At 51.3% G+C, this 18,191-nt stretch overlaps 1 protein-coding gene across 6 annotated transcripts in view; it reads right to left on the bottom strand.

Annotated features, from left to right (window-relative positions):
* Positions 1–18,191, bottom strand: part of acaca (acetyl-CoA carboxylase alpha) — a 52,741-nt gene that overhangs the window by 27,973 nt on the left and 6,577 nt on the right. For 4 of the 6 annotated variants that reach the window (XM_084474051.1, XM_084474048.1, XM_084474046.1 and 1 more), the window contains exons 5-33: positions 18,039–18,148; positions 17,677–17,758; positions 16,744–16,842; positions 15,523–15,629; positions 14,917–15,027; positions 14,130–14,339; positions 13,563–13,733; positions 12,024–12,185; positions 11,525–11,688; positions 10,421–10,571; positions 9,717–9,820; positions 9,173–9,400; positions 8,809–8,959; positions 8,190–8,324; positions 7,622–7,768; positions 6,818–7,006; positions 6,311–6,411; positions 5,917–6,005; positions 5,613–5,737; positions 5,078–5,191; positions 4,330–4,443; positions 3,924–4,013; positions 3,682–3,800; positions 2,503–2,526; positions 1,768–1,896; positions 817–966; positions 484–586; positions 224–331; positions 58–114 (exon numbers count right to left, since the gene is read on the bottom strand). In XM_084474051.1, the coding sequence (XP_084330177.1) occupies positions 58–114; positions 224–331; positions 484–586; positions 817–966; positions 1,768–1,896; positions 2,503–2,526; positions 3,682–3,800; positions 3,924–4,013; positions 4,330–4,443; positions 5,078–5,191; positions 5,613–5,737; positions 5,917–6,005; positions 6,311–6,411; positions 6,818–7,006; positions 7,622–7,768; positions 8,190–8,324; positions 8,809–8,959; positions 9,173–9,400; positions 9,717–9,820; positions 10,421–10,571; positions 11,525–11,688; positions 12,024–12,185; positions 13,563–13,733; positions 14,130–14,339; positions 14,917–15,027; positions 15,523–15,629; positions 16,744–16,842; positions 17,677–17,758; positions 18,039–18,148 (3,644 nt within the window). The remainder of the gene's footprint in view (positions 1–57; positions 115–223; positions 332–483; positions 587–816; positions 967–1,767; positions 1,897–2,502; positions 2,527–3,681; positions 3,801–3,923; positions 4,014–4,329; positions 4,444–5,077; positions 5,192–5,612; positions 5,738–5,916; positions 6,006–6,310; positions 6,412–6,817; positions 7,007–7,621; positions 7,769–8,189; positions 8,325–8,808; positions 8,960–9,172; positions 9,401–9,716; positions 9,821–10,420; positions 10,572–11,524; positions 11,689–12,023; positions 12,186–13,562; positions 13,734–14,129; positions 14,340–14,916; positions 15,028–15,522; positions 15,630–16,743; positions 16,843–17,676; positions 17,759–18,038; positions 18,149–18,191) is intronic. The other 2 variants (XM_084474049.1, XM_084474047.1) reach the window with 1 other exon arrangement.

Here is an 18,191-nt window from a genome sequence, read left to right on the forward strand (position 1 = left end):
TTCAGAACGGGCCGGCAGAGAGGACGGAGTGCGGAGGTGGACGTGCAGAGCGCCTACCTTCTGGGCCACCAGGAAGGTCAGCCTGCGGATGCCGTGTTCGAACAGCAGCGATTTCTGCAGGGGGAGAGAGGAGGAGACGACGGCGGAGCGAGGATGAGAATAAAGTCTCTAAAGCCAAACGAGGAGGAGAGGCGGAGGAGCGGAGAGGGCCCGATCGGCTGACCTTGGACTGGGTGAACTCCCGGAACATGGCGGCCAGCCCGTCGTCCTCGATGTCGCTGTCCGTCTTGATGGCCACGTTCAGGATGTGGATGGGCTCGTCCACGATGCTCTGGGGGGGGGGAGGGGGGGGAGAAACATCGGTCTGACTTCACGGCGCGGACACCATCTTGTAGGGTCTGGTGGTCTGAGAGGGACGCTACCAATCGACTGCTAACCGTCAACTGCTAACTAGCGTTGACGGCGTAAGTCTCCGCCGGGTACCTTGACGTCGTCCTCCCCGTACAGGACCGGGTTCCCCCCCTCGGGGAAGGTGGGGCTGGGGGGCGGGGAGTCCGAGAAGCAGCTCAGCACGTCTCCGATGTTCCTGTGGGACAAAAGGACGAATCCACGGTCACCCCAAGATACACGCAGCTGGGGGTAAAAATGTTAAAAAAAAAAAAAAAAAAAAGCAAAAAAGCGGAAATGTATAAAGCATCTACTGACGATGTCATCACGTTTACAAACTAAACAAACGATAAAACCAAAAAAGGCAGATGCACAAAAGCCGTTATGTTAGGCGGGCCCAGCGGGCGGCCTGGATTAGGGTTGACTTGCACTGACTTGGAGAACTCCTGGAAGGAGCGGAAGGCCACCATGGCGCCCATACGCTGGCAGGGCGGCGTGAAGGAGTTGTCCAGCAGGACGTCGCTCACACTGGACATGTGCACCATGCCGTAGTGGTTCAGGTTGGAGGAGAAGGACATCCTGGGGGAGGAGGAGGAGGAGGAGGAGGAGGAGGAGGAGGAGGAGAAAGAGGAGGAAAAAGAGAAGAAGAAAGTGAAGGTGAAGGAGAAGGCGTGAGTACAGACAGACACGACCACCAGATCCAGTGGTCTGGTTCTCGTTGGGCTCTGGAGGGTTCCCATCCCAAGAAAGGCTTTGAATCGCTTCTCAAAAAGGGGGCTCTCTGTTCGACCGCCAGGTAGGAGTGATGGATGTCCAGCCACGTGTGACATCACAAGTGGGAGTTCTCCATCGCCCGGCCCTACGGTGCATGGACAGGTCCACACCCGTCTCACGTTCTTGGAGGACGGGTACCGACCGGTGTGTGGATCCATCCATCAGACACCCACTTGTGATGTCACAGGTGGATAGATTGTGAAATGGCCTGTAACGACCAATCAGCCTCGTGCCTGGTGGTCGATTAGAGGAGGACCTTTAAAAAAAGAGGCATTTAAAGTGTGGGACACGCAATGTCACGCACTCTAAAGTCCCGTAGGGTTGAATTAAGAGTGAATTAGGGCTCAGTAAAGAGTAAGAAAACCACGGATTGACGATAAGAATTCAATGAATTTGGAGGTCACTCCAAAAAAAGCGATGATAGCAGAAGGTTACGAGTGCCTCAGACCGACCCTCACCACAGAATCTCCCTCACCACAAACGATAAAAAAAAATAAAAAAAATTAACCACAGCCACAACCTCGTCGGTTTCGAGAATTCCCAGAATGCTCGGTGTTAGTTCCCCGATTGTCCCGGAGCGAGAGATGGGTTCTGAATGGTCCAAACCTGTCTGCGTCTGACTCAGTCTCCTTATCCGCGCGGGCGTTAGCCTCGTCTATGCTAACATGCTGCTGTACGCTCCGCAATTTACTCTCCGCCGCCCTCTTGCCGTCCGATAAGGGGAAGGACAGTCTCCTGGTAGGACAGGCAGACCAGTCAGGAGCATTCACACCGGTGCACACTGCCTGGTCATATCGGCCTCCAGTTCAACTGGAGAAGAGGCTTTGTTCCAGAAGAGATGGAGGGCGAATGAATGGTAACCCTAAGGGACTCTTACTGAAGGAGGCCTACAGGGTAGGCTGCGGATATTTGGGGATTTGACCCCAGCACCGTGGGCCCTGGGAGTCGAACGAACCACGACAGTATACGGCACACTATTACACTTCCCCTTTATTTCACACACTTTCTGACGGGGTGACATAATGGGTTCACCCGGTACTGCATAATGTCTGGGTACGTATGGGGGAAGAGCATAGGAACATTTACTTTATACCAAGACTCAACACACACAAACAAACACAAGGACTACACACCGATGGCTGTTTGTTTAGATCATGCAACTAGCTAGCCAACATGTCTATGGCTACAGACTGATTAGCTAGCCCACTACATCAGGTCTAGCGCTACAGGTTGATTTAGCTAGCCTACTGGGTCATGTCTGGCGCCACAGAGTGATGAGCTAGCCTACTGTGACACGTCTACAGCTACAGACCAGCTTGAATAGGAAGAAGTTTACTATACCTGTTGAGGGTGGGGATGTTCCCCCTGCAATCAAACATCATAACATCGTTACTAGGGTCTTAAACAGTGCGTGTGTGTTTGTGTTTGTGCGCGGTTGTGTGTAGAATGTTTAAGGACGAGAACGACACTGGCGGGAGCTGGGAGAAGCGCGCGGTGGGGGGGGGGGGGGGGGTACAAACTAATCACAACATATCTATGAGAAGGAACAAACCAATCACAGACAGTGGGTCACAATAGGAGGAGGAGGAGGAGGAGGAGGAGGAGCAGGAGGAGGCAGGCTGCAGCTTTGCATATATCCACTCCAGATAAAATGTGAATATTAAAGACTGGGTTTGAGGAGACCAATTCAAATTGAATACAATATGATAATAACAATAATAAGACGAGTCAAGTTATGGGACCGCTGGCCTCACACTTGAGGAGATAGTCAATGATTTACATTCTGCTTGAATATTTATACATCTTTTATCATTTGGCGTGGTCATCATTTTTGTTTCATGAAGAGCATAAACGGGTTTAATGCAGCACGGCTGGGGAGTGTTCACTCATTCATAGCAGCATGGAAGAAATACCGCCACACTTTTTAAACGTGATAACTGATTAAGAACCAAAAATAAAGACTTCCGACCTTGAGTTGTCTGCGACTACTCTGCTGAAAGCCTTTCAGATACAAGCGGTTTCAGATCAAGGATTTGACTAGTCTGTCAAATCTTCTGTTAGATTAATCAATACATCATTGTTATCAGTCGTTCCTGGTATCCTGTTTTCATACAAACATTCTTTGTAGGAAGTAGGGGATATACATCCTCAAGGAATGTCTTCTTTATGGAGCAGATATACTTCTAGAACTGTGTCTCTTCCACGATGCCACAAACTGGGATAGAAGCAGGATTACGGAGCGAGGAGAATGTGTGTCTGTACGTACGTATGCACGCATGCACAGGAGTGAGGTATATGGAGACACACACACACACACACACACACACACACGCACCTGTGTGCGTGCATGCGTACGTGTGTGCATTTGTGCCTGTGTGTGTGCTATGTTTGGGAGTGGGGGTGTGTGTGTGTGTGAGAGATCTGATGCAGGTGTGAGCAGGTGTGTGTATCTCCATATACCTCCCTCCTGTGTGTGGTTAGATCGATGTGTGTTGTGTGTGTGTGTGTGTGTGTGTGTACCTGTTGGGATGGGAGGTGGGCAGCATGAACTGGAACTCCACCACGCAGGTGTTGTCCCGCAGCTGCCGGTGCTGAACGCTGTTGAGCTCGTAGGCGATGTAAGCCCTGCGCACGTACACCTGCTCACCAGCAGGGGGGGCCAGAGGAGAGGGCAGAAATGGGACATGCATGGACTTTAGAGGGAGAGCGAGGGAGAGAGACACAGAGAGAGAGAGAGAGAGCATCAGTGATCCGTTCTTTACCTCCAGCGCGGCCATCCTCACCACCTGGTTGCTGTGGTAGAAGAAGTTGGGCAGCACGTCAAAGATGGACGTCTCCGACAGGATGAGTTTCTATTCAGAGAGAGAGAGAGAGGCGAAAGAGAGAGAGAGCATGACTTTATATTGAGACAGAAAGACAGAGAGAACGTGAGTCTCTGTGGGGAGAATGCAAGATTATATTTCTCTTTTATATTCCATCTCTAGAACCTTGATTGCAATGTTTTAATTTTTCTGTTATTATACTAGATAGATTTTTGGTTCCAATATATTTTTCTTTTGGACGATTCCAATAGTGAAAAATACATGAATTTAATCATTTTTCTAGCGACCCCGTCCCCTACCAGGACGCGACCCCATCACCTACCGGGGAGGCGACCCCGTCACCTACCTGGAGGTTCTCGATGCAGAACTGGTGGCCGTACATGTCGATGGCGGACAGGAAGATGGACTCCACCTGGTTGTGGCGCAGCTCGTAGGACGGCAGGTGGGACGCGATCAGCACCTGGGACAGGATCATGGGTTAGGGATCACATCGCTGACGGTGACGTCGGTGATGGTGTCGATGTCACGGGGTGGAGGTGGCGGTGGGGGAGGTAAGTCGGTGATGGTGGTGGTCGAGTTAGAGTGGATGTGGAGAGGTAGGTCTGTGAGGGTGGTGGTGAGTTAGGGTGGTGTTGTTGGGGGGGGGGGGGGGGGTTGGAGGTGGTGGTAGCTGAGGTGGTGGTGGGGAGGTAGGTCGGTGAGGGTGGTGGTGAGTTAGGGTGGTGTTGGTGGAGGAGGTGGTAGCGGAGCTGATAGCGGGGAGGGGAGGAGGTGGAGGTGGAGGCGGGGAGGTAGGTGGTTGCGGAAGCGGAGGTGGTGGTGTCGAGAGGGTCGTGATGGGGGCGGTGGTGGAGGTGACGGCGGGGAGGTAGGAGGTGACGGCGGGGGGGTAGGAGGTGACGGCGGGGAGGTAGGAGGTGACGGCGGGGAGGTAGGAGGTGACGGCGGGGAGGTAGGAGGTGACGGCGGGGAGGTAAGGAGGTGACGGTGGGGAGGTAGGAGGTGACGGTGGGGAGGTAGGAGGTGACGGTGGGGAGGTAGGAGGTGACGGTGGGGAGGTAGGAGGTGACGGTGCGGGCGGAGTCCTCTCTGACCTGGCGGGCCCGGAGTGCCACCTTGGCGTTGGTGGTCTTGCTGAGCTGGGTGAGCTCCGTCAGGATGGCCATCAGCTCGTCTGTGAGGGTGGGGTCACGGCCGCACAGCTGGTCCTGAACACACAGACACAGGACACATGAACACATGAACTAACCACCAGCATGATGAACACACAGATACAGGACACATGAACTAATGACCAGCATGATGAACACATGAACATATCAGGCTCAGATGAACACATTAACTAACGATGAGCATAATAAACACATGCACGTACTAGGATCAGATGAACATATTAACTTACGATGAACATGGACACATGAATGTACTTACGAGCATGATGAGCATGGTGAACACATGAGCGCACTAACATCAGATGAACCCATGAACGTACTAGGCTCAGATGAACACATAAATGCACTAGGCTCAGATGAACACATGAACTAACGATCATCATGATGAACACATGAACGTACTAGGCTCAGATGAACACATGAACTAACAATGAGCACGATGAACACATGAACTTACGATGAGCATGGTGACCAGCAGGTTCTTCTTGGTGACCTGGGCGTGAGAGAAGATGTAGTTCAGCACGTTGGCCATGTCCCCCTTGTTCTCCTCCCGCAGGGCGAACACACACTTGTCGTAGTGCCCTGTGGAAACACACACACACACACACACACACACACACACACCATTTCTATATAGTTTTCAAAGCAAGAGCTGAAGGTAGTAGATTCATTTGTTGTCAACCAGCACCATCGTGTGGACAAGCAGGGTAACACATGCAGGGTAACACCACACAAGTGTGTTGATGGGGTGACGTAGTTACCGTTCTGGAACTGCACCTCCACCTTCAGGTACTGTCGGAGCAGGTCCATCACCACCGCCTTCATGTGACCCCGGATCGCACTGCGGTACCTGGACACACACACACACACACGCACACACAGTTAGATGAGAATAGAGGAAGTCGAGTCCTAGTCAGACAGTACACACTTATCGTATAAGTCGTACATCCTGGCACTTAAAAATAGTACTTAGCATTGTGTAGCATCTTATCCTAACTATCGTTGCTTTACACAGGGGATGGGTTAACCTAGTGATTGTTAGTGCTTGGCACTTGGTTCTATGAACATCCTTACTGTACCGACAGAGATATATTGTAGTTTCTGAACGCCCTCAATGTAAACGGTGATCGGAGGGTGTGTGTGTGTGTGTCGTACTTCTGCACCAGCTGCACGATGCTCTGCGTGTTCATGAAGAACACCTCGCGGTCTGACTTGCGGTTCAGCGTGGCGGCGTGGCTGTCCAGGATGTTGGCGATCTGAGGAGAGCGACGCGCGGTTAACGTCTCAGTACCGCAACGCACGTTATTACCAGTGTCTGAGTGAGTGAGTGAGTGAGTGAGTGAGTGAGTGAGTGAGTGAGTGTGAATGAGTGATGAGCAAGCCACTGAGTGAGTGAGTGAGACAGGGAGTTAGTGAGAGAGTGATTAACAAGTGAGTGAATGAATGAGCGTGCGAGCAAGTGAGTGAGTGAGAGAGAGAGAGCGTGTGAGAGGGTGAGCACGAGTGAGCGAGCGCGTGAGTGAGTGAGTGAGGGACCGACCGACCGAGTGGGTTAGTTAGTGAGAGAGTGAATAAGAGCACAAGTGAGTGAGTAAGGGAGCGAGCGTGTGAATGAATGAGTGAATGAATGAATGAGTGAGTGAGTGCGAGGGTGAGCAGCACCTGCTGGGAGGGGAACTGGCAGAGCACGGAGGTGATGTTGCTGGCGTACTGGGCCATCTCCTTCTTGATGGACTTCTCCACGGCGGGCGGGATGCGCCCCGACACGCTGGTCATGATGTCCTGCAGCTCCAGCAGCGGCAGGGAGGGGTCCCGCATCGTCTTCATCAGACGCTCCACCCACTCCTTCAGCTGGGGGGGGGGGGGGGAGACAAGGGGACACAACGAGGGAACAAGGAGACACAACGAGGGAACATTAGCCCGTGATAACCTTCATAATCTCTATACATAAAGCAGCTCTTTCAGACATTATGATACTTTACAGTCAGTACGGTGTGTGTGTGTGAGTGAGTGTGTGAGCGAGTGATCCTACCTGTGTATGTGAGTGAATGAGTGTGTCTACATATGTATGAGTGTGTGAGGTGAGCGTGTGTCTGTCTTTGTATGGCCGTGAGTGTCTGAGTGAGTGAGTGAGTGAATCTGTGTACGTGAATAAGTGAGTGAGTGAGACAATATAGTGTGCGTCTATGCGTGTGTCTCTATGTGTGTGTCCCTATGTGTGTCTCTATATGTGTGTTTCTATGTGTATCCGTGTGTTCCTATGCGCGTGTGTGTGTCTCTATGTGTGTGTTTCTATGTGTGTGTGTGTGTCTCTATCTGTGTGTTCCTATGCGTGTGTGTGTGTCTCTATCTGTGTGTTCCTATGTGTGTGTGTGTGTGTCTCTATCTGTGTGTTCCTATGTGTGTGTGTGTGTGTCTCTATCTGTGTGTATTTCTATGTGTGTGTGTGTGTCTATGCGCGCCGACCTTGACGCTGAAGAAGGGCTCGGGGAGGCAGAAGCCGTTCATGATGTGCAGCAGGTGGTCCAGGGTGCTGTGGAACACGCGGTGCAGCTTCTCCCCCCGCAGCGCCACCGCCTGGATCACCGGCAGCACCCCCGTGTGCAGCTCCGCCTGGAGGACACACACACACACAGTCAGACACACACCTCCATCTATTATACACACAGTCAGACACACACCTCCATACATCCATTATATACACACACAGTACCCATCTATAGCTCTATATCTATCTCTCTATATTAGATATATCTCTATCTATATGGATATAGATCCATCCATCTATAAATATGTGTAGATACACACACACAATACCTAGATCTATATATTATCTATGTATAGATCAATGCATCTAAATACAACATCTATCCATCAGTCTATCACAGATAGAATGAACAGGGTAATATACATTATATTCATCCATCCACACATTGTTGTTATGCAAACAATAACACACCCTTACACATCCTCCGGCAGACAAACACATTTCTGCCAAGACACACACACCGCCCCCCCCCCCCCCCCCACAGACCTGCTGCACCCTGCTGGGGTCGTCCAGCTGCAGCTTGGCGATGACGCAGCCGGGCTCCAGCGCCGCCCCCGTCCGCTTCACGTAGTGGATACACCCCGACTCCGCCGCCGTCAGGGTCATCACCATCTTCATCACCTGGAGGGACACACAACATCATCATCATCATCATCATCATCATCATCATCTGGAGGTCATACATATCATCGTCCCCATCTCCATGGTGATATGCAGGTTGTATAACATCACATCAACATCACCCTCATCACATCCCCTAAAGGTTATACAGCATGTCATCACCATCATCTTCATCATCACACGTCACCGTCGAGTCCCGGTCACAAGGGTGTGGGTTTTATCCCCAGGCTACAACACACCTACCTACCTACACAATACATACACTATTCTCCCTACACACACACACACTCTCCCTACACACACACACACCTACCTACCTAAACAACACATCCGCTTAAACACACAGGCACACTAACCTACACGACACACACACACACACCACAACAACTCCCACATCGTTCTATGTTGTTCCAACTCCACCCGGACCCCCGACCTCTATCTCGGCATAGCACTGTCCTGAGAGGACCCCCACCCGGACCCCCACCTCTATCTCGGCGTAGCACTGTCCCGAGAAGACGTGGCCTCCGTCCTCCACCGTGTACTGCATGATCTTGCCGGCGGACGGCGAGCGCAGCAGCGTGGGGTCGTTCTCCTTCTCAAACACACACGTCTTGTTGCCGATGGTGATGCGGTACCTGGAACACAGACACACACACACACACACACACGGTGTCAGAGTCACGTCTAATATCTTCCCCATCCCTTTCTTCCTCTCTCCTCACACCACCCACCCAGACTACATCCGACGTCTTCCACCACTTTCGATATCTCTCATCACGCCGCCCCTTCACTTAATGTATCATTCTCATCCCTCCTCCGCCCGGCTCTAGACCCCCGTCTCGCCCCACCTGTCCACCTCCTCCTTCATGTAGGTGGTGTAGCTGTTGCCGTCATAGGAGAGCAGCAGGCCGCCGTCGCTGAGCCGGTGCACGTCCACCTCGGCCGAGGAGCTGTTCATGATCACCACGTAGGAGTTGGGCGACTGGCGCGTCACCGTCAGCACGTACTTGGTGCCCTCGTAGATCAGCTCCACCGCCACCGTGTTGAGCAGGGTGTGGGCGGGAAGGACCTGACCCCTGGGGGGAGGGGGGAGGGAGGGGAGGGGAGGGGAGGGAGAGGGGAGGGGAGGGAGGAGAGGGAGGGAGGAAGACACACAGATTAGAAAAGACAGACGGGGAGATCGATGTTGTTTGAACAAGGAGATCGTCCTTCATTTTGCTCCTCTCCTGCCGTCCTGATGCCGACGTTAAGTAAGCAACGTCTGTAAATGAATCTCCTCGACCGCTCGGCGCGTTATCAAGTCCTGACCAGAGTTTGCCGTGGACAACGTTCAGTGATCCGTTAAGATGTGACAGGTGCATCCTGGTGGGGGGGTGGGGGCACTTGATTTACCTCTCCAGGGAGTGCAGGAAGTTGGAGACGCTGTTCCGGAGTTTGACGTCGGCCACGTGGAGCGCCCCGCTGACGATGCCCAGCATGGTGTCTGGCCGCTCCGCCTGAACACACGCACACACACACACGCACACACACACTTCAAAACCTCATATCAAACAACGTCGTTGTTTGACGTCTCTAGTTCCCTGTGAATGTGTATGTCGCCCCACAAAACATTTCTCCTGCAGCCAGGTCTCCATCCTCTAGAAGGTCCTACAACTACAGCTACATCTCCATCCTCTAGAAGGTCCTACAGCTACAGCTACATCTCCAACCTCTAGAAGGTCCTACAGCTACATCTCCAGCCTCTAGAAGGTCCTACAGCTACAGCTACATCCTCTAGAAGGTCCTACAGCTACATCTCCATCCTCTAGAAGGTCCTACAGCTACAGCTACATCTCCATCCTCTAGAAGGTCCTACAGCTACATCTCCAGCCTCTAGAAGGTCCTACAGCTACAGCTACATCCTCTAGAAGGTCCTACAGCTACATCTCCAGCCTCTAGAAGGTCCTACAGCTACAGCTACATCTCCAGCCTCTAGAAGGTCCTACAGCTACATCTCCAGCCTCTAGAAGGTCATACAGCTACATCTCCAGCCTCTAGAAGGTCCTACAGCTACAGCCTCCAGCCTTTAACTGGTGCTGCGGTGTGCCAGGGCGTACCTGCATCTTCTCCGAGATGAGGCGGTCCAGCCAGCCGGTGTCGATGCTGTTGGACTGGAAGCACTCCGTCTCCAGCAGCTTGATGAGGTACTCCACCGTGGTCCGGAAGTCTCCTCGGATGGACAGCTCCTTCAGGGCCACCACCATGTTGCTACGGCGACACGGAGGAGAGACGGGGTGAAGTGACGTGATGCTGGGCAGGTCAACACTTCTCAAAACACAGCATGTTCTCTGACTTGTGTTATGTCAGCGGCAAAAGAGTTGGAGGAAAGGTACTTTGATATAAATAGCGACCCTCAGAACACACCGTTCATAGTGCGACCGTTTAAGAGAGGAAAAACCTACAGTGTCCTCATTATCCTGAGACATGCTGATCCCGAACAACTAGGTCCGGGACAATGTCTGCTGTATCAGCGAACAAACAACTCCCCTAGGTCTTCCCAGTTCAGCTGTGGTAGAGGTTTGCCACAGTAGTATGAATGTTAAGGGATGTACAAGTTATTCGGAAAACAACAAAGCCAAATTTGCAATGTTTGAACTGAAGGGGATTCAGACTCTTTGTGATTGCGTGTGCATGCGTGTCTCTGTGTGAGTCTCTTTGTGAGTGTGTGTGTCTGTGCACGCGTTTGTCTCAGTGTGAGTGTGCGTGTGTGTCTCTGTGCGAGTCTATTTGTGCGTGTGTCTCTGTGTGCGTGTCTCCGTGTGTGCGTCTCTCTGTGTGCGTGTCTCTGTGTGTGCGTCTCTCTGTGTGCGTGTGTGTCTCTCTGTGTGTGCGTGTCTGTGTGCATGTCTCTCTGTGTGTGCGTGTCTCTGTGTGTGTGTCTCTGTGTGTGTGTCTCTGTGTGTGTGTCTCTGTGTGTGTGTGTGTGTGTCTCTGTGTGCGTGTCTCTCTGTGTGTGTTTGTGTCTCTCTGTGTGTGTGTGCGTGCGTGTCTCTGTGTGTGTGTGCGTGCGTGTCTCTCTGTGTGTGTGTGTGTGTGTCACTGTGTGTGCGTGTCTCTCTGTGTGCGCGTGTCTGTGTGCATGTCTCTCTGTGTGTGTGTGTCACTGTGTGTGCGTGTCTCTCTGTGTGTGTGTGTGTCTCTGTGTGTGTGCGTGTCCTTACGAGATGGCCTCCTCGCGGTTCTCCCCCCAGGAGAAGCAGTGTCCGAACTGGGAGTCGGCGAACTCGTGCAGCCCGCCGGCCGCCGCCACGCTGAAGTAGCCCCACACGTTCTTGTTGCTGCGGAAGTTCAGCTCCTGCACCGTGCCGGAGCTGGGCTTGAAGCCCTGCACACACACACACACACACACACACACACACACACACACACACACACACACACACACACACACACACACACACACACACACACACACACACACACACACACACACACACACACACACACACGTTTAAGAGGTTTCAATGTGACATTTAATTGTAATTTGTATCTTACTAATGTTTGCTATGTCTTAGTCAAATGTTTGACTGAAAACATGCACTTTTGAGAAAAAGTCATTCATAACCCTAATCATTTCTTTGAATACAAACCATGCAGACACGATACGTAGAAATCCATTCTAAAAAGTCCCATCTCTGCACGCTGCCGTGCTCACTGTACCTCGTCGGGGTTTTCGCTGGTGATGCGGGCGGCGATCACATGACCGCGGGGGGAGGGGGCGGTGGACAGCCCCTCAAAGTCGATGAGGCAGTCGCCCCATGGCTGCACGCCGTACAGCATCCGGATGTCCTTTATGCGGTGGAGGGGGATCCCCATGGCGATCTGGACCCCACGCACACACACGTACCAAGTTTAGTCTTATTAACAGATACACAAATCTTCCAATTAGGCTAATTAAGCTAATTATTATTAGCTAATTGTTGTGCAGTTACAATGTCTAGTATACCTAAGAGGTCGAAACTATGAGCTGGTAGAGCATGATATTTGGGGTTTGATTCCCTGTTATTCAACCGGCAGAGCAAGGCATTGACAGTGCCAGGGTTAGGAGTTCTATTCCCACTGGGAGCCCCCATGGGGTTATAAGGTTTGGATGCAATCATCCACCACCTGGGAGAAACAGTATGTTTCAGTATAACACATCACGTGCAATCCCCAGCCTTCTTCGTTCTCGTGTGTGGGGAACATGTGAACACGTGGTATCGGATCTGAGATGTGATTTTGTGCGACGACTTCGTGCTGAAGAATACAAAGGTCTGCTGCTTGGTTTCACAACTCCAAACACCCTGACCTACATACACACACACACACACACACGCACAATATACTACACACACCCTGACCTACATACACACACACACACACACACGAGTACAATATACTATACACACACACACACACAGTCAGGGACACACTATGCACACAGTGTCACAAACGCACACATACACAAACACAGCTGGGCACACTAATAATAAATCTGACACAATACGTTAGACACACACACACAGACAGATACACTGTACACACAAAGAGACAACCGCAGTATCTCCGTCTCTCACACACACACACACACGTGCACACACACACACAGTGCCGACAGCGGCCCAGACCACGTGACCCATTGCCGCCACATTAGCCCTCGTCTCGGCGCACCTCATGCCGTTGTCATGGATACGGGGGCCCGGAGGGCGAGGTGGCCGGGGCGTCGGTGCGTGACTAACCAGCGCCCCACTGAGAGGGACACACACCCCGACTATAGGAAGCTAGAGGCTCCCCGCGGTGCAGAGAGACGGGGGGGGTGTGTGTGTTTGTGTGTGTTTGTGCGTGCATGAACCAATTTACCAGCATGTGCATGAGACTGTGGGCGAGGAATATGAGTTGATGACCACGATGGTACTGTATGCATGAATGTGTTTGTTGCTGGTCTGTGCGTGCATGTACGTTTGTGTGTGTTTGCGCCTGTGTGTTTCTGTCTGTGTGTGTGTTTGCATGCACGTACATTTGTGTATGTTTGCATGTTTGTCTATGCTTGTGTGTTTCCATGCGTGTGTTTCCATGCGTGTGTGTGTGTGTGTGTGTGTGTGTGTGTGTGTGTGTGTGTGTGTGTGTGTGTGTGTGTGTGTGTGTGTGTGTGTGTGTGTGTGTGTGTGTGTGTGTGTGTGTCTCCATGCATGCGTGTCGGTGCGTGCGTGGGCGTCTGACCTGCAGCTGGGCGGCGGGCAGGTTGACGTCGGCCACCATCTCGGTGCAGGGGTGCTCCACCTGCAGCCGCGGGTTCAGCTCCAGGAAGTAGAAGCTGCCGTCCTTCCCGTAGAGGTACTCCACCGTGCCGGCGCTCACGTAGCCCACCATCTTGGCCAGCTTCACCGCGCACTGCAGGGGGCGGAGGGAGGAGGAACTCAACGCATGTGTCACGGAGCTGACATTCAGCAGTTCACGTATGGTATTTAGTGTCTCACCTCACATTTACTTTATATCTTTGGTAGAATATATCGAATATTGAATATTTTATTCCTGATAATATTCTGTGGGGTTCGGGAATCAAACACTCAAGCCCGGTCAACCGTCCTGTTTCCGAAAGGACTTGACAACTTATAACTATCAGATAATAGAGGGGGGGGGGGTGTTTTAGAGTAAACGCAGGATGTTATCAGATGTAAATATTGAAGTCTTGAAGAGAGTTTCATTATATTGGACACAAATGTGAAACTGACGACGATATCAGCACTCTGTGAAAAACATCCCCCCCCCCCCCCGGGGGCGCCGTACCTTCTCCATGTCCTCGAAGACGTCGCTGGTGGCGATGGTGGCGGGCGCCTCCTCGATGATCTTCTGGTGCCGCCGCTGCACCGAGCAGTCCCTCCCGAACAGCGAGATGGCGTTGCCGTACTGGTCGGCCAGGATCTGCACTTCCAGGTGGCGCGCGTGCTTGGCCAGCTGCATCACGAAGATGGGCGAGCCAGGGACCTCCGCCTGGACCTGGGGGGGGGGGGGGGGGGAGGGGTCAGAGGTCAGAGGTGGGCCATGGGGGGGGGGGTTGACCCACTACTGTGAGCACCCTAGGGGCTGGGTGATGGTTCAACACGACTAGGCTTTTCAATTCAAGTAGCAAATCAATCGGAATCTTTGCCGGTACTTTACTTTGAGTGTTAACATGTTTTTCAACGTAAACTATGAGGGCAAACATCATTTTGTACATAAGCTATGAGTGTAGGGTTATTGGGTAATTATTATATTATGTAAATTGAGTGTTATTATTATTATTTTCTACGAAAAACTGAGTGTAAACATATTTCACGTTGTTAACCGAGCGCAAACCTCATTTTTCTACGTAAACTCCGTTGACGCTGTTTACGTAAACCAGCAGACAGCAGACTGGCACGGTTCCAAACTATTCCACTAGCGACAGTTTTCTCCTGATTGATATTTACCTTCTGGTACCTCAAAGTACTGAGACCCCCCCTCCACCCTAAACCACACCCCCTCCAACCCACCCACCCCAAACCACACCCCCTCTGCCCCAAACCCCACCCCCTTCACCCTAAGCCCCGCCCACCTGTCTGAAGAGGTTGGGGAAGTCATCTGCGCAGTTGACCTTGCGGATGCCCTTCCCTCCGCCGCCCTCGGAGGCCTTCACCATCACAGGGTAGCCCACCACCTCGGCCGCCTGCACACACACACACACACACACACACACACACACACACACACACACACACACACACACACACACACACACACACACACACACACACACACACACACACACACACACAGCATTGTTAATACGCTTACTACTATTACTACTACTTTTATTACTTTCTCGATTATTACTAGAATTAGTACTATTCTCTATTACTATTGTCCACACTGCACTATCCATATTATCATTACATCTACATACTCTGCACCTTACTACTTTTCTGTAATTCCGGTTAGAAGCTAACTGCATTTGTGTGTCTCAGTACTTAGTACTCAGCACAATGATAATAAAGTGAATATCATTTATAATGGGACCACTCTCCTCACTCAGTGAGCACTCCCATCATTAAAGCCTCAGTGATTCAGATAGCGTCACTAAAGGAGCAGCTAGGGGATTAAAGGCGAGCCCGCTCCAGGACGCCTGGGGGGGGGGGGGGGGGGGGGGGGGCGTCGTACAGACCTCGAGGCCGGCCTCCACGTCCGGGATGCAGCCCTGCTCGTACACGTCCGAGGGCACGTTGATGAGCTTCTTCTTCTGCTCGGCCTCCGACCACTCCACCGTCAGCCCTGCAGCGCCGCCGCCACAGCGTCAGCACTCATGTAAACGCTAAACGGACTGCATTTAGAAAGCGCACACCTAACCCGCGGCCAATCAAAGCGCTACACAATGTTGCCTGACATTCACCCGTTCACGCACACATTCACACACCGACGGCTGTACCTGTGATTAAGGGCTAGATAAATAACATTTAATTGAATAAATGGTAAATAAAACACATTGTAGTCTCTGTTCAGTGCAAGAATCCTGTCTACTGTCGCTTGCAGGAAAAGGAAAACAAAATACACATCCTGTAATTTACAACCGGAAAGACTGCGTTATGAAAGAGATCACCTCTAGTCAGGTACAACGCTGCCAGAGCGTTCCTTTGTACGTCGCAACAGTTCCTAAGAACGCCTCACCGAACAGGAATGTGTAAATGATTGTGTCGCGAGACACTGGAAGGTTCAATACACGTGGAAATCACACGATGGACAGCTAATAACAACGGTCCGGAGAGAGAGACAGTAAAGAACTGGCGACCTTCCGGTTGGCAGTCAACCCGCTGTACCTCCTGACCAGCGCTGCCCCTGTACACCACGAGAAAGATGCAGCAGGACATTCAGGCTGTACTGCCGAGGCTGGAGGGCCAGAGAAGGCCTGTGGACGCTGTTTGACACATCCTCAACCTCAATAATAGTGATAAACATAGTTATGTAACAACGTTTAATTTTGTATAAATAAAATAAATGTATGGCCCGTTAAGCCCTTTGCGCCTGTACCTGTGATTAAGGGCTAGATAAATAACATTTAATTGAATAAATGGTAAATAAAAACACATTGTAGTCTCTGTTCAGTGCAAGAATCCTGTCTACTGTCGCTTGCAGGAAAAGACGTTGTAAAAGAGATCACCTCTAGTCAGGTACTAGGCTGCCAGAGCGTTCCTTTGTACGTTGCAACAGTTCCTAAGAACGCCTCACCAAACAGGAATGTGTAAATTATTATGTTGCGAGACACTGGAAGGCTGGGACGGAACTCATTCGGAGCCTTCCTGAAAGGTAGGTTTAGCTTCCCTGAGGGGAGAGCATAGCTTCCCCTAAAGGATTACGGTGAGCTGAAGAGCTAGCTGTAAGGTCGGCTGACCTGAGCCGCTCCAGGGCAGCGTGGGGATGCCGGCCGTCTGCGCGACGATGGACGAGGCGATCTTGTCTCCGAGCGCCCACATGGCCTGGCTGGGCGGACCTGAGGGCCAGAGCATCAGGGTTACGGACCGATCAGAAAAAGAAAACTAAGCAATCGATACACATGGAATCACACGATGGACGGCTAACACGGCGGTCAGGAGAGAGAGAGAAAGAAGGACAGAAAAGTAAGGATGGAAAAACAAATAAAAGATTATGCAAAACAAAACAATCATACCAGCAAACAAAGAAACTCAAACGTAAATAAACAATTAAATAAACCAACAAACTGAACCCAAGCAGTAAGCTAAAACAAATTTCAGGCCGTTTAGCAGACGCTTTTTATTCAAATCTGAAGTACATTTGTCAGAAGAAAGAGAAACAACAATATATCGCTGTCGGTACAGTAAGTGATTTCTTTTTTTCGTAGGATAAGTCTGGGATCCTTGCCTCTGAATGGTTAGAAGGGCTGTCCTTTAGATCGTGTTTCGATCTAAAGGAGAGTTTATGGTTAGGGTTAGGGTTATGGTTAACCCTTACCCAAACCCTAACCCTAACCCATCGGAGGAGAGCCATTCTAACCAATCAGAGGCGAGAATCCCAGACTTATCCTATGAAAAAAAAAATATTGCGTACAATAAGGACGTTCATAGAACCAAGTACCAAGCACTTACAATCGCTAGGTTAACCCATTCCAAACAAAGACAGACAGTATACAACCAAGACAGCTAGTTTAAGATGATACACCAGGCTAAGCACTATTTTTAAGTGCCAGGACGTGGAACATACAATTAGTGTATAAGAGGGGTGTGGGGGGTGGGTGGGGGGTAAAGAGGGGGGGTAAAGAGGGAGGCTATGCAGAGTCTGGTTGAACCCAGAGTGAGGCTCCACTCACCCATGAAGGCGATGCCGTTCTTGTGCAGCAGCTCTGGTAGTTTGGGGTTCTCCGACGCGTGGCCCCAGCCGGCCCACACCGCCTGTCAGCAAAGACCCAGAACGGCAATGAAGGAGGCTCAACACACACAAAGTCTCAGAACGCAGAGGTTCCACGACCTTTGTACCGTGCTGCTGAGCTTCCTTAGAGCCCAGGACCCGGCAGGTATTTTATGCAGTCAAACATCTTTAAAACACACACTAATGGTCTTATTATGAAACAGAGAAGCCCATGATGGAGCCCATTCATAGTGAGCAACCCGCAGGTTTAACAGGCTAACGTCAGCGATGGCTAGCATCACAGCGTGACAGCGTCAGTCGTACCTGGACGGGGATGCGCTTGGCGATGTCCAGGATGAGCTCCACGTTGGCGTAGTTGTTGTTGTTGGTCCCTCCGGGGACTGGGACATAATGGTCTGCGATCTTTATGTACTCTGTTTGGAGAAGAGGTTACAGGTCAAAGGTTAACGGGACAAT

Source organism: Micromesistius poutassou (genome assembly GCF_964030765.1).
Source record: "Micromesistius poutassou genome assembly, chromosome: 10".
In the NCBI taxonomy this organism is placed as follows: domain Eukaryota; kingdom Metazoa; phylum Chordata; class Actinopteri; order Gadiformes; family Gadidae; genus Micromesistius; species Micromesistius poutassou.